General features: G+C 41.8%; 2 protein-coding genes across 2 annotated transcripts; one reads left to right on the top strand and one right to left on the bottom strand.

Moving 5' to 3' along the window:
* Positions 1–322: 322 nt before the first annotated feature.
* On the bottom strand, positions 323–16,552 carry peds1 (plasmanylethanolamine desaturase 1). The gene is made up of 6 exons (XM_072681592.1): positions 16,396–16,552; positions 7,990–8,109; positions 7,125–7,216; positions 6,386–6,530; positions 5,840–6,052; positions 323–5,412 (listed from the first exon to the last, which is right to left on the bottom strand). Exons 1-6 carry the CDS (start codon positions 16,529–16,531, stop codon positions 5,291–5,293), a joined length of 828 nt encoding a protein of 275 aa, XP_072537693.1. The 5' UTR covers positions 16,532–16,552; the 3' UTR covers positions 323–5,290.
* A 6,308-nt stretch (positions 16,553–22,860) lies between these two features.
* On the top strand, positions 22,861–24,503 carry cebpb (CCAAT enhancer binding protein beta). The gene has a single exon (XM_072680867.1). The coding sequence runs from the start codon at positions 23,128–23,130 to the stop codon at positions 23,962–23,964; it is 837 nt and encodes a 278-aa protein (XP_072536968.1). The 5' UTR covers positions 22,861–23,127; the 3' UTR covers positions 23,965–24,503.
* Positions 24,504–25,264: the final 761 nt, after the last annotated feature.

Raw genomic sequence — 25,264 nt, forward strand, 5'->3', positions numbered from 1 at the left:
GATCGTTGAATCGGATGTTCGATTCAGTGGAACAAAAGAATCGGTTCTTCTCGTCACGAACGGGTGCGCGCGCACAACTGATTGTGTTTTCACACTCGTTGTGCTTTTAGTTCAGTAGAGGGTATAATAAAATAAAATATTATTTTACAAGAAAGAAACACACCACTTACACCTCAGTATTTAGTACACTCGCTTTTGTTTTTGCAAAAAAAAAATAAATAAATAAAAAAAAATAATATAATTATTGTAAAATAATATTTTAGTCATACCTACCCATTTTCAATCTCACAACTTCAGCATAGTAAAGCAAAACACACCGAAACAAGATTTCTGGTAGTTTATTAATTTCATTATAAATATAATATATACATGGTAACATTAAAGTCTTCCTAATGGGAGACAACAGAAAGGCATCAAGGCATTGTTTTTGATATTTAAGTTCACCACCACAAAATCCACTCCCACCAAACCCACGTGAGAAAGGTCAACCCAGAACAAAAGTGACACCGGGTTAACTTCATCTGAGACTTTAAGGTGTGAGGCAATATCAAACAGGTCAGTGCTGAAGACTCACTGTCAACCGCTGCTCTCTGTGATTCAATCTGAGAGTCAACACAGTGTGAGTTGGGCTGCGTACAACCAAATGGCCGAGAAGCGTTGCTGCAAATATTCACCAAAGTTATTTCAGGAGCAGTTATTTCGTAATGCAGTGCGACTAATCTTATCCAAAGGGGACAGATGGAGAACTTTCCAGAGTGATTCTGTTAAACAAGCACATACGAAAGTCTGAGCACAGTCACCTAATTAGATCACCCAACACACCTAAAGCCACATTCAGTGATAAAATTAGCCCCTTTAGAACATCATAAGAACAGTAACAACGTTCCTCAAACGCGTAGACAAATGTTAGACACTTCATAGGCAAGTTGCTAAAGTTCTTACAAAATAAAAGTTCCACACAAGAGCTTTACAGTCTTATCATTGAACACCAGACTGCAGCACACAAGGTCACAAGCCATTTACGCACCACCAACACGACTGAAGGAGCTTTCTAGTCATTACAGTACAGAGGAAAACTGCATTGTGTAAGGTTTGTTTTTCCAGCGTTTCAAAAACACTGGGAGCCTACTGGGCACAGACTGATCACAAAATATGGCTGGACAATCACCGCTGATGGCCTAAAGCCTAGGATTACACTAGCACTGGATGTCAAATTGTCATTCAACGGCATTAATATAATTGTAGTTATTAAAAAGCTGCATTAAAACATCAGCGGAGCCGTCTCACGATTCTCCAAGCATGGAGAACAAAGCAGAGGAGGGCCTAAGGACGTTTTAGAGATCCTTGTGGAAAATAGGAACCTTAAACATGGGAGCCAAAATAAACATTTTGGAACATGGAGCTCTAGCTCCTGGTTCAGATTACAGAATTACCAGATTTAGAAATCTTTTCTGTAGAGGGAAGCTATATTTTTATATTTCCATTAAAATGTTGAAACCCCCCACGTCCCTCAGCTCTCCTTGGCTTGAACTAGCACTAGCCTAAACACAATACAGCATGGCAGGTAGGTTAAACCAGCTCAATTCAGCATCAAAATATGTAAAGGCCACACTTTCTCAACCTTAATTTACAAACTCACATCCCACTCAAACACCCATTCAAAAAAACATGACACTACAATTTAAAGATGAAAAAAAAAGAAGAAAGAAAAAAGAAAATCACAAAATCACATTCCATGTTTACACTCGGACAAATTCCACCATGTTCCTGAAAAATAACAAAAAATAACCACCATACAAACCATTGGCAATTGTTCTCTTTTCTAACGTAATTTGACACCTTGGGTGCCAAGAATGACCTTTAAAAGTATTGACCCATCACATCCTAATACTTCTCTATGTTGACCCATAACTGTAAAGACCAGCACCATCCTATTAGAAAGAGGAGTGCTTTAAGAGCTTAACATATAGCATAGCATTTCACTAAGCATCCCGTTACCACTGTTTTCCTATTCGTTTTGGTCAGTTTGTATTCGACCCCACAAAGTTTCACGTTTTGGCTTTCAAAGGGGTAAAGATCAGAAAACATTTAGACGAGGAAAAACGACTGGACGTCCAAAAGGCTAGACAAAACTTGGTAAGGCTACTTAACATAGAACATTCAGTTAAAGTACAGGATCTACAGCTGGCAGGGAGGAAAAATGGCACGTTTGACAACAGGGTATTAAAAAAAAAATAATAATTCTAGAAATCTTTATAAGTATAAAATCGTATTAATGCAACATAACTAGATATCCGTTTACACATGAACCACTTGCTATAGCTTCTCCATCCTCTTTCAAGTAATGATTATTGTGAGGATTGTGTTACAAAGGACTAAATCAGCATATATACATATTGTCGCAGTCACGCAAAAATCTTGTATCTTTAAAATTGTAACTTCACTTTCAACGGAAGTCATTGAAAAACGGTTTTATTCAAATTCGTTTTGGAGCATTTCTATTGCTCCAATTGTCATAAAATTCTGATTTGAACGATACCAGTGAAAAACTTCAAAAGTATAGAAACAAGTCTTTTACGTGACCATGACAATATGTATCTGTATGTACACAAATCACTGGAAAAATACTAGATTCATCTATTCTAATTCAAGCAAAGCCGTGTGGTCTCGTCATGGCAAGTGCTACCCTACTGAAGAGATTCATTTTTGTGCAGAGGTCTCTTATTAATCTAATAGGCAAACATACTGTGTCTCTTACGTAAATCAGCAAAGTTTAAATAACCTAAACAAATCAGTAGAGTAAGACGAGCAACTGGTTTTCTTGATCGATTCTGATGACATTCATGAAGACATCATACAACAACAGCGTGAAGGGATTAGTATTCTTATGGTCGATTTAAACACATTCAGCAGTTAGAGAGCCAACATAAATGGCTTTTTAACTAGCTGTAAGGTTATATTTATGTATATAGGTATGACAGTTTAGTGGTATATGCAGCAGTGAGAGTTATCACAAGTTATCTTAAATCATTTTGTGAGTGGCTAAACATGCTCATATGGCCCCATTAGTAGCATGTCGTTTGTGTGTTTGCTAACCTAAAAAACTAGTAAAGTAATGGAAAATTACTTTCTTCTGTTCAGTTAAAATGTTCAGCGTATAATTCAAGACCAGAAAAATATTTTTCTTTATTTATATTAAGTCAGCATAGGGCGTTCCTATGCACGTTTAACCTAAACTATGAACTGGTTAACACAGTCTACTGAGTTTCTAGCACAACGACAACATAGCTAGTTCCTAGTGTGATGCGCATTTGGATGGTTCAATCAAATTCCAGCCTTCACTTGGTCTTCTTTGTGTGTTTGGTTGTCTTTACAGCACCTAAGAATAGGTAAAACAGCCAGAATGTTAGTGATGGAGAAAGTGGTTGTGCAAAAAAAAAAAAAAAAAAAAAAAAAAAAAGCGCTTCTTTTATGATTAATGTTTGCTTGTTGAGTGTGAGTGAGTGTGTGTGTGTGTGTGTGTGTATGATTTTTTGAGTGTAACCATGAGGCAAAAACGATGTAACAGAAAAAGAGTGTACGATTAGAAGGCATACACCAAAAGGCTTTTTATGTGGAGTGTAACATGTAAAAGCTAGGGGTGCAACGGTACCGGTATTTTTACTAAACCGCCCCAGTACGGCAGTCACAGTTCGGTGTAGGCAGCTAAACGAGGAGTGGTAAGCTATAGACGAAGCATTCAGGTGGTGGACTTGGACAGATCCAAATTGCAAAAGCACGAGTTCTAGATGGAAACCTTTAGCTGTAAGACGTTAACGCATAAAGTATGGGTTTGCAGGGTTTTGTGGGAATTGTAGTGGATTTACAAGTATTGCTATGGTAACTGTTGGTCTAGTGTGACCCACCCACTCCTCCCTCCCTTTCTAGGAAATGCATATAAAGAGAACAGCTCACGTCCATTCAGTTTTCATTTCTCACTGGTTGGTTTGCAGTGAAATTATCAACTCATAATAAACCTCTAGTATTTAACTAGATCTGCTGGATCGGACAAGGACACTGTGTCGACATTGTTGGACAGTCGTAAGGTATGGGTGCGGAAAAAGCATGGAACATGTTAACATTCACCTTTCACTGCTTAATTAACACACTACTGGCTGTACCGACTACCTCGGGGGGGCTATACCACACTAGGTGAAAAACTGTAACTCGCCCCCACAGTCTGGTCAGGATAAATGAAAAGAAACCTGGATTAGTCTCATGCGTTGTTGTTGGGTTGTTGTTTTTATACCACTGAATCAAACTTGTACCAGACCACCAAAAGGTGCGACTTCCGTGTACCGCTGCACCCCTAGTAGAAGAATATAGAGTTTAAAGTGTAAACCGTGAAGTGTAACATGTAAATTATGAAGTGTAACATTGTAAATGTAACAGTGTAAATTGTGGAGTGTGTGCATGTGTGTTTGCGTGTGAGCAAAACGTCTCTTTTGCATGTACTGCATAAGTAAGGCGGACCTAGGAAAAAAGACTGCATATGCAACTGCTATGTCCGTTCAGACACCAGCAACAGGTGAAGACACTAAGTTCCAGCTTCTCTGTATGAACGAGCTGTGATGTCCTTACAGAGAGAGACGTACAGTGTTTTGGGAGGGGGAGGAAAAGAAAGAGGCAGATTCCTCCCCTTAGCTTCAATGTGTGTGGAGTGCCAGGCCCAGCTCCACAGTTTGCTGACCAACAGAGCTCGTTAGTCAGTCTGCAGAGATGTGTGTGAGCAGTTTAGAAAGAACAAAAGAAAAAGAAAGAAACAAAGGCATCCATTTGAACTGGAGCTCACTTCTGTTCAAGTATTCAAATTTGGATTTTTCCATTTTTTGCGCTTTTTGAGAGTTCTATACATTTTTGTCGCAGGGTCAAGTTCTTCCACAGGGCTTCTCTTTTTTTTTGGACGCTTTATACCCCGAAAGAGGGTAAAAATGGCTTCTCTGTGCAGGAAAAAGGGTAAAAATGTGAGGATATAAAAACAGATTTGAGAGCAAAACGCTGTTGCTGGATAAGGGGTGCGGAGCAGTATTGCTTTCAAACGTTGTCGATTTCTTTTGCTTTCATCTCTTCATGGGCTTGTAGCTTTTTCTGTGGCTTATTGTTGCTCATTCAGTCTCCGGAGAGGGTGGAGAGTTCTTATCCTCCCAGCGGCTCGGGAGGGAAAGGGTTAGGAGCTGAATGAAGAGGAGATGAAGGCTGGTCCCCTGTGCAGAGGTGTGAGGTAGGAGAGGGGTCTGGCACCAGCAGGCGGTTACTGGGTTTTCTGAGCCCATTTCAGGTCATCTGATCTAGGCTTCTCTCCAGTCACACCCTGGATGATGTCCTCCAGATTCCTCCAGAAACCAATCTTCTCCAGTGGGTAGTTCAACCAGCCTGCATAGATACAGATTTAAACCCATTGAAAATGGATATGGATAATCAAACACTATAAAGAATATTTAAGAATATAATTTCATGAATTTGCAAAAATTGTCAAATTCTCAAATTAAACTTCAATCAATTGCACAGAGAGTGGAACAGAGAGTACAGTTTAATGCTAGACCAAAGAAATCCACTTCTAGAAGAGCCAGACAGGTGCCAGACAGACAGATCAAAGCACTGCTATTGCATATAGGAAGAGTAGTTTTTATATTTTATATTTTTTTATATATTTTAAAAAGCACCAATAAACAAATAGCTGGAAATCCATCAAACACTCTTTCCATCATTAGTGCAGCCTAAAGCTATGGTGCTTGCACGGCAGAACGACTAAACGCATTAATGTAAAGGAAACGTGTACGCATCTGTGTTTGCTGCGTACCTGTGGTAATGCAAAAGTACGTCTCGTGAGGTGATACGTGGTGAACCCGGTGGTGTTTGCGAGGGAGGATGATGTGGCAGTCCTGGAGCAATGTGACCCAGCGTGGCAGGCCAAAATAAGTGTGAGACCATTTATGGATCTGATTGGTCAGCGTCACAAAGATGGCCAGAGCGTACACATAGCAATACCAGGGGTATGTGCGATAGATCTCCCCTGGAAATTGAGAAAGACAGAGAGAAGGTACAAAAGGTCCAGTCATGTCCATCATGAAATCAGTAAAAACACTTCAGTAATAGACACAATGATATACTGTGAAAAGATACATGCATACAGACAAATTTCAGGTCTTATACAGGCTGATGCAGCTGTTTTCAAAGCTGAGAGTAAACTCCTTTAAACCCTGTTGTGTCTGTAACTTCAATACATGAGAAACTTCGTACATAGCGGTGGGTGAGGTTCCAAGTCCCACTTCCGCATGCTTGGTATCAACCCTCCTAACACGCATTCTGCCTGAAGCAGAAGCCCACATCTGGCTTGCTCTCTTACCTGGTGAGAAAGTGAGGAAGTTGAAGGCCATGTTAGCCAGAGGGACGATGGTCAGCATACAGTTATCACCGTTTGTCTCAATGAAGTCATGCCGCGTGATAGCTGTGGGATCGATGTGATGTTCCCTAAACGGCCGAATGAATGCCTTAGGGAAGAGAGAAGAGAAGAGGAGAGGCAGGGTGAGAACACAGAGAACTGCTTACCGGCTCCCCAGAGCAATCGAACCTTCCACAAACACAAACCCCAGACTCGCTCTCTCTTTCAGCTGAAACCTTGGGCGCCAAGATAAGCTGTATAAGATAAGCGTTCCTGATGATGTCTTAAATTAAATACCTTCACTGATTTAAAAGACTGAGAAGGAATGCACAGTTCAGCACTGTTTTATTGTGCAGCCATTTCAGCATTTGTACATTTCTTGTACACACGATATGGATAAGCCCACGCCTAGCATTAGGCATAGTGTCAATAAGTTCAGGTTTATCTGCTCCAGAGTCTCCTTTTAAAGGAATGAACCAGCTGTGTATGTGTGTGTATGTGCACATTTGTACATCTGTGTCAGCAATAGGTTCAACTTAAAGTAGCTGAATGCACTCATTAGAGGGGTGTCCAAAAACATTTGGACATCCAGTGTACAAATCATATTTTTGTAAAAGCGGTCAGTGCACTGTCTTTGTGTGACTCTGGCAACGTAGTTCTGAGTACATGATGTTGAGGAAGTTACAGCAGTACACCGCCATACCTTTCCAAAGATGGGCAGATCCACCGACCCCCACGTGTCAGCCCCCCAGTGGACTAGTCCAGATGCAAAGTCTGCAGTTAGGATTCCAGCCACTGTGTGTACACAAATACAAATGAATACACACAAACAAGAACGCAATGAGCAAATAAGATGCATTTCGTCATGGTCATAGAAAAAGGGTTACAGGGGATTGATCAGCATATATACATCTCAAAAACAGCAGAAGGAAAAAAAAATGGAAGTCAATGTAAAAAGATTTTATTACAAGTAATTCTGGAGCATTCCTATGGGTCCTTTCATCATTTTGAAACAATGTAAAGAAAAACTGCCAGATTCACATCATGTCAAAAGATGGGAAACAGCACAAAGACTACAAAAGTACAAGATTTTTGAAGGACAGCCACGATATGTATACATGCTCATGAGCCTCTATCTTTTATAAAACAGCATCCCTTTAAGAGAGGCTGAGCTAATAACCATTTTAAGGCAGACTGCAGTTTTGTCTATATTTAAAATAGCTATTAATAGGATTAATCATTTCAATGCACTGCACTTATTAGGCACAATTATTTCTGCAGTTATACCCTATACACAGAACTATGCTATAGACTGTATCCTGTAGGACCTACACTGCAGAATAATGTCAAAATGCCCAAACTTGTCTTCTACACCACAAACCTGTCACAGTATAAAGAGAGTTGAGGCTCTGACTGGACACTAAATATAAACCCAACTCGAGTTTCAGACTAGGTGCTTTTATGCACACACAAACATGTGCTGAGTCACTGTTGGTCATCAATACAGAACAGACTTGATGGTTGGCCATTGTGTGACACATATATGCATGTGAGTATTTGGTACTTACCGATTCCCAGGACGATGTACCAGACATGGCCCAGGTGGAAGTGGGCGAGGAGGTGAAAGAAATTAAAGGCCATGAGCGCAAAGCAGAGAACGACACTGATCCATTCTTGACACCTCTTACCTAATCAGATGCGAGAGAAAAAGAGAGCAAAGAGAAAGAAAGATATTTTATTTGAGTTTTATCTAGAACAGGTAGAACAAATTATACAAAATATCACAGGCATTTGTTTTGGGGCTGGACAACATTTACATCCAGCTAGTAAAAGCTCAGTATAATAAAATCAATGGAAAACAACTGCAGTGTACTTAGCTTAAACCCTGGTGCTTAGCCTAGAAGACAAATGAATGGACAGACATGTATTCTGCAGAATAACCTAATTAAAAAGTGATGGGTTTGGGTAGACTGTAATATAAAGTAGGACTGGGCAAACTAAAACTTAAATTCTATTAACTGTTTTGTTTTTGTGCGTGTTCATGAACACATCTTTAAAAACATGCTACCATGTGTGTAGTCATGTGACTCCACCCCATCTAATCATGGAGAAGAACCATTTGACGTCAATAATATCAAAGACTGGTCCAAAGCTACCTAGTGCAAATGCTCTGTTAGTACGGTTCAATGGGAAAATGAGTGAAAACGCTGCTGTTTGAGCCCTCTGGACATCAGTTTACCTGATGAGGTTTGTTTAAAGTCTGAATGCAAAACAAACTCATCTCAGCGCACCAACCATAGCTTCAAGTCTGCGTGTGAGCTTTGGCACGAGCAAAAGATGAATCTGTGATGCCGTTTTTCTAAAAGGTGGCTTTTCTCTAAATTTACCTGGATTTCTGAAATGAAAAATGTGTTTTGACTCATGTTTGCATCAAGGCTTCTCCTGAGGATCAGATTTGTCAGTAACCAGGCTCTGACAAAGCACCTGCAAGTCCCACACTTCCAATCTCCTTAATCAAAACACCTTTTGCCAATTAGCTCTTAGAAGTGTGTATTATCATCACTTACGTTTTCTAGCCTGCACTGTAGATGTTTACTCAATGACTTAAAGACTAAAAACTTAGTCTTAACAAATTTAACCCAGGAGAACACCTTTAGTGGTTCGCTTATTTTCCATATAGTCCAGTGCAGCCATATGACGTCACAGACTGCTAAACAAAACATTTCTATATGGTTTATAAAATACCCAACACACACATACCCCTAAACTAAAGATTTCAGCATTTAATAATAGTAGTATGTGTTGGTGTGATCACCTCACTTCACATTAGACAGGCAGACAGAAACAAAAACCACAGAATTACTCATACCCACAAACCAAGTGTCCTCCCTCTGTTTCCATCAGCATACTGCAGTAACAAGTTTAGTGTACAAATACACGCCCTGTGTTCATGTAAGCATAGCTATGCATGGGTGTGGGGAAGGATATGTCTATGTGTATATATGTGTGTGTATGTGTGTGCGAGAGCAGCTTAGCCATGGAACTCATATTAAATCTCTTTCCACATCCCCACTCAGATCACTGAGTAAGAAGATTCAACATCTACAGTAATGGTACAAAGAGCCATTCATAGGCAAGCAGGGAGAACACTATCAGTCCAGTGTGTGTTCCTCCCACTGCTGCTCTCTGTACTGGACAATCCATCTGCTGTGGTCACCATTACTCCACAGACTTCAAAGGCCTCATTTATAAAACTCTGCATGGATTTCATTGCAAGTGTGATTGAGTTTAAATGCAAAACCTTGGTCAAAAACTGTTGATTTCTGAAGTGACTTCAGGTGGCTCAAAATAAATAATTAATGTGCTTTAAAAGAGTTTCCTGGAGAGGTTGGGTTTCTTCATTTACACTCAAATCCTGACCAGTCACCTCCCACATATATCTGGAAATTGGTGTGGTGTATCCTATTCTGGATTCATGACTGAACAAAGAGGGGAGGTAGCCTGGACAGTGTGAAATATTGGTGCTCATGCAGGGAATAAAGTAGTCTGTCTATGATATCATATTCTGTTAGGGCTGGGCGATACGCTAAAAATATTGTATCACAATATTGTCATGATACACAATATATCAGGATGTGATTGCAGACAAAATGCATCAAAAGAGACAAATTATTAAAAACTACTATTCAAATACTCTCCCATATTTAGTACAGTGATTGTTTTTCGAAATGTGCTGCACTTTATCCAGCTAAACCAAACTAATTACACTGTTTTTACACTGACTTTATCCTCAGTATGCTTAGAAACGCATACTGTGCAACACGATAACAAAATTTATCACAATACTATAATACAGTTATATCACCCACCTCTATATTGTGTTATACCATTTATATTACAGTGTTAAAAGTATTGTATTATATTATAATATTTATTCCAAGGCATTCTGGAGCATTTCTATTGTCCCATTTAGTCAAGTATTGATTACGATTAAAAACTAAAAAATGTAACCAGAGGAAAAAAAGGTTTTGCCTGACAAGAGACAGATCCAGATTTACAGCCTACTAATCAAATATTACAGTTAAAACATCAACCAAACAACAGCCTATCATTACAAATTTCTCTGCTAAACAGAAACACAAAATTGTGGCATTTCCAATCAAATACAAAATTCCAAAGGGAAGAATAAAACAAAAAATGTGCTGCATACTTTTGATAAAATCAACCAAAGTACAACTACAATACTAGAAACAATTGGGTTTTGATCACTGTTATAGTTCACAGACAGTCAAAGTGTGTCCTAAACTACACTGATAAGTCTGAAAGCATGAAATAGCACAGGGAGTTCGTTTTCTACACAATTTGCATATTTCCTGTGTAGTGAGTCACTGATGGACACAGCACAACCAACAAAGACAACCAAGTAACAAAGTATCCCTATCTGTACCAATACATCATATTTATATCAGTATACCAGATCAATATTTCATATCTGCATGAATATACCATATCGGGATCAGTACACCATACCAGTACGAGCATACTGCATCAGTATTGGTATATTAATAGCCATATACCAGTCAGTGGTGGCTTAGCGGCTAGAGCTCCGGGCTATTGATGACAGGGTTGTGAGTTCGATACCCAGGCTCAGCAAGCTGCCACCTTCCTGCTCCCCGGGCACTGGAGTTGGCTGCCCACCACTCTGGGTGTGGGTGTGTGTGTAAAATGCGGTAAAATGTGGAGGACATGTGGTGTACATAGCACAGTGACAAATACATGCACCTTTACCTTTTACCATATCGGTACCAGTATACTATATTGATATTAGAATACCATAATGGTATACCAATATGCCATAATCAGCATACCATATCATATTGCCATTCAAAGGTATATTGTATACCATACCAATCTTGCCACTTAGCCTAAATACAGTTCCAGTATTGGCAATATATAACAGACATGTTGGCTTGGCAGGATTATTACATGCTTGAGACAAGCAGTAAACAAACTGCCTCATGCAAAACACCACTACTTTAATGAGAAACTGACCTGAGATTTGCTTAAATTATACACACACACACACACACAATATATATATATATATATATATATATATATATATATATATATATATATATATATATATATATATATATATATATATATATATATATACACACACACACCAATGTTCCATGCACATGTGAAGTTATTCAACCAGTAAAATGTTAGTATTTTAAACTCATATTTTATTTGACACAAAACACATAATCCAAATAAAATATATAAAAAGTACAAATGGTATAAAGAACAGGATTTTTAGGCACCTACTGAGTAGTGAGGTTAGACAGTAATGGCATCAGTATCAGCAGATACTTAAGGATTGGAACATCCCTAGTCATTTGTACATGATTCAGAAATTGAGTAGCTGTTGGCCTTGTTAAGGATGTCCCGTTTACCGGCAAGTATGAACACATGTAACAGTTTAGCACAAACAACACAAGTAAAACTAGCCTGGGAAGGTCCCGGGTTTTGACTGAAGAAGGCTCGCATTCCCACTTAGCCTTAAGCGCAAGAATAGCCTCAGTAACTGTGGAATCCCTTTCATGTGGGCTTGGTAAACAAAAGGACAGATACAGACAAGACTGAAAGGCCGAGCACATAGGAACCCACCCGAACTGAACAATAAACCGAATGCCATCTACACTGCGATGCTGTTTGGAGACAGTGAGCTCTGTGGATGTCATAAATGTCAAAAAAGGTATACTGGGACAGTCATTTGTGCATTTAGCTGTATTTTATTGTATCCCTAAATAACGTCTCCACAAATGTTCCGTATACAGGGTCAAAACCTTCTGTACATGCAGAATTTCCAACAAGTATTTCTCTGTAAACCCCAACGTTTTAGTTAGGTTCTATATCCACCCTCCAGACCCATATTGGTGCATATGCACAGTTAATAGGTGAGGTTCTTGTCCACAACAAAAATCTAGCTCAAGTTCAAAGATTCTGCCTTTCGACAGGTGGAAATACGTTGTTCAGTACTCCCTCTGGGTTTGCACTCCACAACTCCACACCAGGACACCAGGCAACAAAGGTCCATAACAACAAAACATGCTTGTTAAAGATAATACTGCTTCCGCCTCTTAATCACCAGGTACTGGTAAGACCTTCACCTTCTTATTTTGTACTGGAGCTTTGAGAGTGTAATGAAGTAATCAATGCTCCTACCTCACTGCTTAACATGCTGCAAACATAGGCCCTGTCCACACGGATCCTGATGTTTTTGAAAATGTAGGTTTTCAACCGAGTTTCCATTTTAAAAAGGTTGGTGTTAAACAAGTGTAGAAACAAGTGTAACAGCCAAAACAGACCTAAATACAGCACAAAGAGGAAGCATGTTCACTAAAAACAAAGATTCTCACTGCTCAAATAGCAGGCCTCCTTAATCCGATCTCTTTCCCACAGATGTAAATGCAGATTTATACCAGGAAGGGTGAAGAATAAAGTTAAAATTGAAGAAAAATATAGAAATAAATAAAAATCTTTGTGACCACTGCCTCTCTCACCCACACACTCCTGATCATTGTTTTTGAGAATTTTTAATTTTGTCTAGTTCAACTACTGAAATCTAGCTGTTTAGTCAGCAATACCTGTGTCCAGCTTTTTTGGTTTAAAGCTGTTTCGCCATGCTATTCTAAAACAAGAGATCTCCAAAATAATAATAAACAAGTAAATCAATTCCAAATGTGTGGATGGGGCCCTACAAATAAATATTCCCAGCCCTACCTCAATCAGAATTGATATGTTGAATAATCACTTTATTTTTAAATGGACAAAAGCCTCAAGACAGCTGTTACTACTGTTTTAGATGAAATGCATTTGTCCATTTATTTAGAGAACAGTGGCTCATACAATGTACAAAACCACATAACCAAATTTACCTTACATAGTTCAAGGCAAGTGTGTGATGATTTAGGCATGCTGTTTGGTTGATGTTAATAGGTAGACTGCAAGCTGTCAACACTTGTTAGCTACATTAGTGCAAAAATAAGAAGCAAACTTTAGACCTTAAACACAGTGCCTGAATTCACATTACATAAAGAGAAACGCACGTTAACTTGATTATTTTCGGCTTACAATGCTGTAAACAGTCTGTTTAGAGCAGTGGTTCCTAGTCCTGCTCCACTGGAGATGGACCAGTCTGCACAATCTGGCCTGCACCATTCTATTCTCCTGATAACATTGTCCACAAGCATCTGAGCCTGGGGTGCTGGACAAGGGTTGGAGCTACAGTCCATAGAACAGCTGATGTTTTCTTTTTCTCTCTCTCTCTAATAAAACTGGTTTAAAATGTTTCAAGGATGTGAGCAAATCAATGCTGATTGTCTCCACTTGGACAAGAACATATGCTGCATGACCAAGTATGGGGTGTAATGAGTAATGTGTATCTGCAAAAGGGGAGGAAAATAATGCACAACACTCCCAATGAGAGCTGTGTAGTGTCCTTATTCCCAATCCTAACTTTAGTCAGTTCCTGGCCATGTTCTCACTGAAAAGAAAAGTCCTCCAACCATTTGCTCTGTGACGTAGCATTCATTAGCATTTGTTCAAGTGATTTTCAGTGCTAACCAGTAATTTATGAAGAGGTACAGAGCATCAGGCCAGCACAGGATGACCAAACTTATTTCATGCGACTATCTACTATCCAAGATCTAGGCTAAAAAAATAAAAATAGTGTGCAAAAGTAAAATGTACAGAAACAGACTTCTCCAACATTCATTTTCACACTATTCACCCTCAACCAGTTTTACTTCAAATAACCACCCCTTTCCTGCAGTCCTGCCCATTTACACCTTTACAATTTACTCATTTCCATTCGTCATGCGTTCAGGACAAACACATCTATTCACTGGATGCCACACTGCGTAGATGCCAACACTTGATTTGAAACACTTCCTTCATAACCACCATTATCATGGCTGTAGAGGAGAGGAACTTGTGTCACCTGGGGCAAGCTGCAGTATGCTGTGTGCTGCAATAGCACAGAGTTCAGCATTGATTTGCTCAGTGTGGCCATGTAGCAGCTGGAAGGGTGAAGGGCAGCAGAGAAAAAAATATATAACAATAATGTACATGTGCTTGTAAACCAACTTGCAGTTCCACTCCAACAGACACAAGCCGGGCGTAAAAGTTTCCCCATATTGGCTGTCTAGTATGGGTTCCTTTAGGGTAGACCAATACATGAAGTACATCCACTCTGTTACGCAGTAAGAAACAGGTACTCACTGTACTGTATGGGATGTTCTTAAAAACAGCCCTGACCAGTCTACATGTGTATGGTCCAACATGTTCCATACTGGCCAGGCGTTGGTCACTTGCTCTCCTTCGACCTACTTCAACTCTATAAACCAGTTTCCAGTTATATATTCTCCATAAATCCCCACAATTTAAGGAGAGGTTCAACCAATGTTTGCAAAATTTTGCATGATTAAAGTCTTGAGATGTAAACAGAGTGGTCTGACATCAAATTAATAGTAATGGCAACTAGGGTTCACAATGTCTACAACACCCGCCTCTTCTTCTAAGGCCTCCATACTGAGTGTTGTATGTGGTAGTGTCTAGGTTTTGGGGGGATCCTAGTCTATACAAACTAGCCAAAGGTATTTTTCTGAGTAAACAGTGAAGCACTTTTGTGAGTTTTTTTTAAGCGTTAGAGACATTACGCACTTCAGATTTCAGGGAGCATTTCACAACAAACTAATAAATAATATAGTTCGTTATAGTTATATAAATATATATAGTATAATAAACTAATAAATCATTGCTTTTTATAGTTAGAATTAATATTTCTAGTATAATAAACTAATAAATTATGTAAAAACAGTGACAGTTCAGAGGAAATCGCCTTTAGGCTCGGGATCTTTATGTTATCAGTATCTATGCTGTATCTTACTTTCCTTGGTGGAGAGAGATACTATAATGACAGGGTCAACAAACAAGAGTCCCCATGGTTTCCAGTTCATGTCAAACACATTGTCCCCGTCAGTGGGACAATGTGTCCAGGTCAGTGGGGAGGGCTGGAAAAACGACTGGAATCACACAGACAGGCTGCACAGATATTTATATGTAAACCCAGGGCCACGCACAGCTGCCTGCGCATAAAGGCCTTATCTCAGCATTCTGTAGGAAACTGATATTTAATGCCTTAAAAAATATATATTTAATTAATTAACAAACAAAAATTGATTTTAAAATACTCACTGATATAAAAGCAGGTACATGAGCTTCCTAAAAAAAAAAGTTTTCTGAAGTGTATTCCAATCTTTCACAGGACGATTTCAATGATGAAGGGCCGGAAATGGTGCTAATTTAGAGGGGCTTCATTAAACTGGGGGGGGGGGGGGGGGGGGCTCTGGTGTTATCATAGCTATATTTAACGCCAACTGGACTGAACAAATTTGACTGAGTGATGTGAACACTGGAAACACACACACAGCCCGCCCAGTATGACCATATGGAAGTGACATTCACTCATTACCCCACACACACACAAACACACACACACACACACACACACACACACACACATATATATATATATGTATGTCAACGACACTTAATATAGGCTGAAAACACAATGATCTTCATTAGTAATTCATTAGTCTACATCTCACCAACCAAACACCTCTTCGTAGGGCGCTGTTGACACTACAGAGTAAAATAATAATAATAATAATGTAAACGTTAGCGACACACACACACACACACACACACACACACACACACACACACACACACACACACAGTTCTGTGTACTAAACGCTGAAAGTTCTCAGCCGAAACTCGTGACCCACACCGCTAGCAAGCTCACTCACGGCTACCTCCGCTAGCAGCAGGATGACAACCGGCTAGCAGGAAAGCTAAGCGGCGCCAGGCGGAGCCCGAAGCCCACACACGCGCGCTCTCACCTGGGGAATACAGCCTGGCGAGCTCCTGAGCACCGGCGTGTTGGGGACCCCATCTAGCCGAAGCCCGAGCCGCGCCGCTCGGCTCCGTTTTCTCAAAGTCCTTCCCGGAGCCGTTTTCGTTCGGGATGCTCGCCATATTCACTCCAGGTTCAGCCCTCTCCCCGGTCACTCCACACACACATACATTCATACCCGCACACACACTCACACACACACGGCTACTCCTCCAACTACAGGCCACGCCCATGTGGGCACGATCACATTTACAGCGCAGCCAATCACCAACGAGTCCAAACTTTCATGATAGGGCCGCTAGCCAATGAGATCGAGGAAAAAGACAGACGTGCTTCCTGACCCCACCCGTACACGACCAATCAGAAAGCAGCTTTAGTTAAAGATGATTTACTCCGCTCTCCGGGCGTAACCTACTCTACTCACGCAGGGCAGTGTCCAAAACCACATGTGGCGCTAATGGTGGCGCAGCTTACTACGGCGACATGCTCTTTAGTGGGAGAGTGTGTGGTTTTGGACGCAGCCCAGTTTTACTTTGAAAAGAAATGCTTTTCTGAAACTTCTCACTTAGCAATGATGTGTGTATAATAGATGAACATGGCAATGATTTTGAGATTTTGAGACTTCTAATAGTTTAGTAAATCATTATTTTATATTACACAAATAACCAGTAACCAAAATCAATAACGAATAGTCATTTTACAAACAACAGTATGATGCAATGACATGCATATTTAATTATTTCTTATGCATTATCTCATCTTCTATTTAATTTTCAACCAAAACAGCTATTCAGTGCAAGCTAATTACCTGCCCCTGAGGAGATTAGATAATAGATAATCCACCTGCATTGGGAATGTGGTAGGAAAAAAAAAAATAAATAAAAAACAGGTTTGTCCAAAACTAGAGTTCAAAAGGGATCCCTAATGGCCGGGCCAGACGCTATGGGCAGTGGGGCAGTGGGGCAGTAAGGGGCAGTGGCAGCTCAGCTGTTAGAGCACCAGGCTATTGATGATAGGGTTGTGGGTTCAATACCTGGGCTTGGCAATTTGCTGTGTGTGTGTGTGTGTGTGTGTGTGTGTGTGTGTGTGTGTGTGTGTACACTGCATGAGTAAAAGTTTCATCTGTATCCAACAGAAATGGTGAAAATGGTTGTCTTGTCTTGTGTACTGGGATCTAGTATAACACTAAGAAAAAAACTAAGCCACTTAAAGCTTATTCATACTGGATGAATTTTTCATGGAGTAATTTGCTGTTTCATGAGGGCTCCTCTTTATTTTCTTTACACCGCCCACGTCTGTGTTTTTGTCCCTTGTCCGCTGAGATAACTGCAGGTTGAATTACCTCTTTTTTTTTTACTCAGCTTAGTGGTGGTCTAATCATTTTAGTCCTGTCTAGCTCCACATCTCTGTGTATTTGAAGGAAAATGCATTTTGCCTTAAAATCTTCAAACTCCAAAATCATTGTGATGCTCCACTGACCTCTAATAGTGAGATAACGTCGCTATCGTTGCTCCTCCGGGCTCGGCACACTGCTAACTGCACTGTGTAACTTCAGTGAAGTGGGCAGTAAAAACCGTTTGCGAGGACTGCATAATGCTTTACTCTACCGGGACAGTCCACATGCTTCTTTCACTTTCACTTTCGCTTATCCAGAAGTGCATGTGTAAAGATTGTCTTTTAGGGTGGCAAGAAACTCACATAGTTCTGCTTTAAACACTATTAATAACCATCAAACAAGCACAACTTTCATATTAAATACAACTTGCTTCACTCCAAACTGAAATATGAGCCTGTGTCTCTTCAACCGTTTGACACAACTGTGATAAATGTGATCATGTGACCACATGATGCAAACATACAGGTACTAAACTTGATCATACTGTGCTGATTTTATTGCTGTCTGGATTTAAGAGTTTTATCACTGAGGGGAGGTGTAAATGTTTTATGTCTAACAACCCTCTGATATACTAATCCAATCTGAAATGGGCTTTTGAGAGAAATGGGGGAAATTAAGTTCCACCCTTTCCAACCTTTCCAATATATTTCTAGAGTGCTGGTAGTACTGGGCCACACACAAAACATACTGAATGCTCAACATCTGGGAAAACTGTCAAACCAATCACAGTCAGAAGCTCTCTCTGTTTGCATTGGATGTATATCTTTGTTTGTCAAGTCATTTCCAGAGCTTTTTTGCTTGATTGAAAAGAGCTTGTTTTGACTCTCCAATGTTCACTGGGTTCTGTTCAGATGGATACCTTGGTGAATATCTCTGAAAAACATCAAGTAATATCTTAGTAAGGCCACATTTAGTCAGTTTCATACAGTGTGGATACAGGAACAGCGACCAGGTCCAGAAATATTAGTTTCGTTCATCGTAGTAAAACCATTGACTTAATGTAAACTGCAGCCGTCTCTCTGAACTCAAACTCATGGTAATTTCACTGTTTTGGACAATGTCCCGCCCTCAATTTACAGATAAACTGAGGATTTTGATTGGTTCTCAGACCATTGGTCTCAAACTGTCTCAAATCTTAAACATTTACACACTATAATGTAGTATAGTATAGACAGCCTATGTACTGACATACACAACCCTGGGTAAACATTACACTAATATAGAGGTGAGTGGAGTGCCAGACAGTAGACACTATGCTGCTACATTACTATATAACAGAGTAGGTACAGAATGAAATATTTATGAGGTGATGGTGAGACTGTCCACGTGAGTCCATCAGCTCTAGGTGAGCAGTGTGAGTACACGGGTTTTTTTAGAGACCTTGTTGCAGTGATGAGGCCCAACTTCTCTTGCAGTGACAAGATCCCTCCACTAGATAGCAGCACAGTAACTGGTTTGCAAGAGACATTCACGCTGGAGATTGACAGTAACCACTCAGTCCTGAGAGTTAACAGTCTGCACTTACTCATGTTACTGAAGTCAGTATTTCAGTTCAACTATCTGTGTATGTGCATGAACTACCCAGTCTCAATACAAAATACCCAGTAAATACAAATATGGTGAAGAAACATGGTGAAGTAGGAACCATATCTCTGTGAGTTTGATCACGGAAGGTGTCCAGGTCCTGGAGGTCCTGAAGGACTATAATCAATGACAGTTTGGTGATTTTCCTGATGAATCACATGTGATTCAACTTAGTAGTTCATTACTTAGTTTAGTAAGATTGTTCAAGCTGGAAACTCTTCAGCCCTCTGACCCTCCATGGTGGGCTCCTTTGAACTAGGGCGTGTGCTGTGCTTCATATGTATTGTACCTTGTTAAGGAGTGATCTGAGATCATTTAGGCTGGTTTAGTTCCTTATTCAAGACTTACCACTTTACCAGAAAGGTATAGAAACCAAAAATGTGAACACCTTTAAAATAAGAGGTTCTTCAATAGATGGTTCATGAGTATAGAACCATGACAACTCATGGGACACTTGAGTGTATAAGTAGTTAAATACGTCTGGTTAAATATGTATTTTTTTATGATGGAGAACATCTTGTACACAGTTCTTAACCTCTTGACCTTTTTCTGAAAATGGTTCTATGTAGTGCCTTCAGCAGTACTTCAGTAAAGCCTTTTTTGCTAAGAATGTACTTCCCTGGGTATTTCCCAAGTAACTGCTAATATATTGATACTTAAATATATTTGAACCGGGGTGGTTCTGTATTTTTACTCATTCATTAATCTTCTTATCCACTTCCTGGTCCAGGGCCTTCAGTGGCCCTTAGAGCCTAGGGCAGTAGTGGCTCAGCGATTAGTTGTGTGTTCAAAACCGGACTCTGCAAGCTGCCATTGTTGGGCCCTTGAGCAAGGCCCCTTAACCCTGTCTGCTCCCCAGTTGTTGCAGTGCTGCGAACATGTGTGCTTACTGTCCACTGTGTGTGTGTTTGATCACCAGTCTGTATGTATGTGTTCACTGCATGGATGGGTTAAATTCCAGAGGTCAAATTCCAACAGAAATGGTGAACATGAGTGTGTTCCCCGCTACAAAAGCCCATCTGGAATCGCTGGGTGGCAGAAATAACCCTGGACACCCTGGCACACATCCATTACCGGGTCCCACACTCACACCCATTTACATCTAGAGAGCAGTTTGGCATGGCCAGTTCACCTAGGAGGTGAGAAAACTGGAGGAAACATGGACATAACATTAACTTGTCACAATGACCAGAGCGAGGATTGAACCCACAAACCCAGGCCCCTAGAGCTGTGCAGTACACACACTACCTGCTGCACCTCTCAGTACCTATTTACTGACTGAGAAAGGATTAACACACTTTAGTTGCTGGACGATGCTGGATGTACTCAAACGTTCCACTGCAGTTCCATAAATCTATCAGTACTCAGTACTCAAGTAGTTATTAAGTAGTGCTGAGCTGTGATTTCTGTACTTTTCCTGTTTCCTGATTCCTTTAGTGGAGTATAGGCTACTCTAAACAACTCTACTTACAGCAGGTTCACCTTACAGGTCCCTCTGTTTCTGTGCAACGCAAAGATCAGAATCTCAACCAGTCTTAGTCCTGCCCTCCTACATCCTTCAGCATTCTCTCTCTCTCTCTCTAACGCCCACCGGGTGCAACTGGTCTAATAAATGAGCCCTTCGTGTGTGGAATGAGCCCTGGATGTGTTCAAGCAGGAAACGCTAAACTGCGTGCTCCAGAATCACTGGTCTTAATCAGAGGTGGGCGGTAGGACAGGTAATCGCAAAACACCACAGAGCTGTGAATCCGACGCTGACACACCCGATTCTAACTTAATCCAGTTTATCCCGCGCCGTGTTATTCTGACGTGTTTGCCTAACAGCCTAAAATGTTCAGTTTCTCCTGAAGGATGTGAAGTGGTATCTGTGCTGAATCATTTTGCATCTCTTTCTGAGCAGCTGAAACCTTTCCTTTGTGTTCTGTACAGGGTGGATAATGGGCCATCATGTAAGGGGGCACTTTACGAAACCGGTGTTTATTTGAAAGTCAGCTGCTGCTCAGTGCAGGATATTATTCTAGGGCATCAGGTAAGGGTACTTACCTGAGAAACGCTTCAAAAGACATTGTTCCTTACTCCAGTTTTTGTAAGTAGACTGTTAATAGGCTGTAAAGTCAGCTCCAGCTACTGAGTAATTGAATCAAGTAATTGACTATAGGTGTTACTGGGCATGTGGTAAGGGGGCAGGCTGTACATAACTCTTGTTTATTCCAATGTCAGCTGACACTCAAAAAAGCAGACTGTAAATACGCCAATTCAAATACCAAGTGGATTTATAGTGGAAATTAAATAAATAAATGAAAGAAGAGACTTAAAATTAATAAATAAATAAAGGGTCTTCACTTAAGGAAAGACTTTAATTGGAATAAATCTCGGTCGTGGTCTTTCAGGATCAAAAGAATTCTGGTGGACCTGCACAATATTAGGCAGGTGGTTTTAATGTTCTGGCTCCCCAAGATTCAAGATTCAAGAGTTTATTGCCATATGCAGAGCAGAAACAAGCAGTCACACTTTACAGTGAAATTCCTACTTATAATCTATAACTATAATGGAATATATATGGTACAGCTGCATGGGTATGGGTGTACACACCTACACTCATAGTTAAGCCAGAACATTAAAACCACCTGCCTAATATTGTGCAGGTCCCCCAGCCCTGACCCGTCTAGACTTGAACTCCACGAGGCTTCTGACTCGCCCTGTGGTATCTGGCACCAAGACGTCAGCAGCAGATCCTTTAAGGCCTGTAAGTTGTGAGGTGGGCCCTCCATGGATCACTGCCTGATTTTTGGAGATGCCCTGACCCAGTCATCTAGCCGTCACAATCCGGTCCTTAGCAAAGTGGCTCAGATCTTCATGTTTGCCTATTTTTCCTGCTTCAGAAACTGAGGGTTCACCTGCGGCCTAAAACTGTATATCCCACTCTTTGACTGACGCCACTGTCACGAATTGACGCCACCTCTCAGTTTTGATGTATAGTGTAACTTCACATGGCATCCACACATGCACGTTTCTTAGTCCTACAGACATTGTGTTGACTTGAACAACGTGTCCTTGGTGTGCTTAGCGGGTGTGATTGTGATTATAGGCCTTTCGTGGCCTATGACCCACATCAGTCGACACACTGGCTTGCATAGACTACTGCACACTGCACTCCTGAGCTGTTTTGTACTTTGAGTGTCAGACCAAGTTTGAACAGGCTGTTTGTGAGACAGGTCCTCGTTATGGGCATGGAAACTTTTCTTGTGTGCATTGTAGAACAGGAGAACATCACCCTGGACTCGGAGTACACACACACACACTCACTCACTCACAAACACACGCACACGCACACCACAGAGGCCCAGAGGTACAGCATCAGGTTTAGGCCGGTTTGGTATACGCTCGCTCGCGCTGCCGGAAGCCCACGTCAAACGGGCTCCGCCCTCCTCGTGAAGCGGATATAAACACGCTGTTGGTAACATGGGAACTAACAGCAGCGCGTTCCTCCACACACACACTCACTCGCTCACACACACACGCGCGCGCAGCACATCTGAGCACCGCGGAGCAGCGCATAGTCACCGCTGACGTTTCACGCACAGGTGTTTATGTGTGTGTTTATAGTTTTAAGTTCGGTGTGTTCGTCACCGTAGGTTTCCCCCCGCGCTCGTGACTTTATCCCTCACACACACGCACGCACACAGCTCGTCAGGGCACTGAGCCCCTGATTTCTCCGGCTCCTGGCTGTTGAGATCCATGGAAGTGGCCGGCATCTACGAACGGGACTGCTTTGCTTTCCACCCGGGCAACACCTTCGACGACACGTACCGGCACCTGGCCGACGGCTCCATGACGAAGCTGGGCATCGCGGAGCACGAGAAGGCGATCGACATCAGCATTTACGTGGACACCCCTATCTTTCAGCACCACCACCACCACCACCAGCCACCCCTGAACCACGAGCTCCTCTTCCCGGACTACGCGACTGAGGACGCCAAGGCGGCGGTGGCAGCAGCGGCGGCGGCGGAGGGTCGCGGGGAGCGCGAGCACGAGCACGCCGCGCACCGCCTCGACTACGCCGAGCTGCACGAGACGCGACTGGACGCCGTGCTGGGCGCGGACTTCTTAGGCCGCTGGCGGGGCGGCGACGACGCGCGCATGGACGGCAGCGGTGCGTACCTACGCGCGGCGGCGGTGTACCAGTCGGCGGGAGCAGGAGGTGGCCCTGGCGGCGTCAGCGGTAGCCTAGGCGACGTGTCCGCCGCTTCGTCCTCGTGCTCGAGCCCACCGGGCACTCCCGCGCCACATTCGTCGAGCGGCTCTAAGGGCGGCAAGGCGGCTACTCCGGGGTCCAGCGGGGGCAAGGGCAAGAAGCGTCTGGACAAGGACAGCGACGAGTACCGGCAGCGGCGCGAGCGCAACAACTTGGCCGTGCGCAAGAGCCGCGACAAGGCAAAGATGCGCAACCTGGAGACACAGCACAAGGTGCTCGAGCTCGCCGCCGAGAACGACCGGCTGCAGAAGCGCGTGGAGCAGCTGTCGCGCGAGCTCGCCACGCTGCGCAACCTGCTCTCCGCCACAGGACAGTGCTGACCCCGGCCGAGACCACTCTGAACGAACTCTCTGAGAGCGCCTCGAGCGCGCGTGCGAGGGGTGTTTTTTCCTTCTTGTTTTTCGGACTCGTGATCCAGAGCATTTTTGTTTTTGTTTTTGCTCAGAAATAATACGAATAATGATGTTTACAAGCGCGAGACAGCATGTGAAAGTGGACGGCAGCGCGCACGGGATTGCGCAACACCGTCCTCGTGCTTGGAGACTTTTTTTAATGTCACTTTTTGGTGTCCTGTTTGTTGATGTGTGTCTGTACAGTATTTTTGTACGGGTGGAAAACACAAAAATGTCTACTGTTTAATACTCTGTTATTTAAAAAAAAGATACCGTTTTTGCTGTTCTCTCCCCCATATCTGGGGCAGTGGCTGTCAAGGGAAGAGTTGTACTGCAGAGGTATGATGCAACTCATTGTAACAGTATTGCCAATGCAATGAAGTAGTCTGCTGAAGAGAATAAGGGTACATATGTTCTTTTGCGATTATATAATATTTTATTGGATTAAATGATTTTTACACCTTTGAGCCTGCTGGTTTGATTGCATCTGTTTGCCTCTTAATCACAGACACCACCCCCCCTTTTCCCCTGCTGCTGTCTAGAAAGAAGCTGTCATGTTAGCACTCTCTTATTTGCCCACTATGGCACACCACAGTGCCTGTGTATAGAATGCAGTAGTTCACTGGTTTTCCTGGTTTAGTCTAAAGCCCTTTATATTCTAATCGAGCTGAAATATGAAAATAGGCTGTTTACTTGAAGAATGAATGGCTTGGGTAAAGCAAAAAACAATGCGACAGACTCCCGCAGTCTTACTTTACTGAGAATTTTAACACGCCCCATTCAGAAATGCCAACATATGCAATACTGAGAAATGATCTGTGGGCTTATGTGACCTGAATCAACGCAAAAGTAGCATTTGTAGATATTCGAAATATTCCTTATATTGTTTCGACTCTACAGATACCGAAGACAGCGTGGAGGCTTTTTACTGGTTTGTCCTTTGTCCAGCTCCAGCAGCAGTAAAGCAGAATTATCTAAAACACACACACACTGTCAACAGTCTATGAGTTCAGTGCTCTAGGGTCAAGGCTGGATCAACGTCCACCTGCTAAGAGCCCCCAAAAACAGATATGCACACTGCACTTGGTTCTTTATAGTCACAAAGCTGGAGTTAGGTACAGACAATACTGTGGTAAGGTGGCTTTAGAGCATATAATGGGGGGTGGGGGTGGTGGTGGTGGGGTGTTAAAAACACAAAACAGTGTGTGTGCTCCAAGTCACACATGGG

Source organism: Salminus brasiliensis, chromosome 6 (assembly GCF_030463535.1).
Source record: "Salminus brasiliensis chromosome 6, fSalBra1.hap2, whole genome shotgun sequence".
NCBI lineage: Eukaryota > Metazoa > Chordata > Actinopteri > Characiformes > Bryconidae > Salminus > Salminus brasiliensis.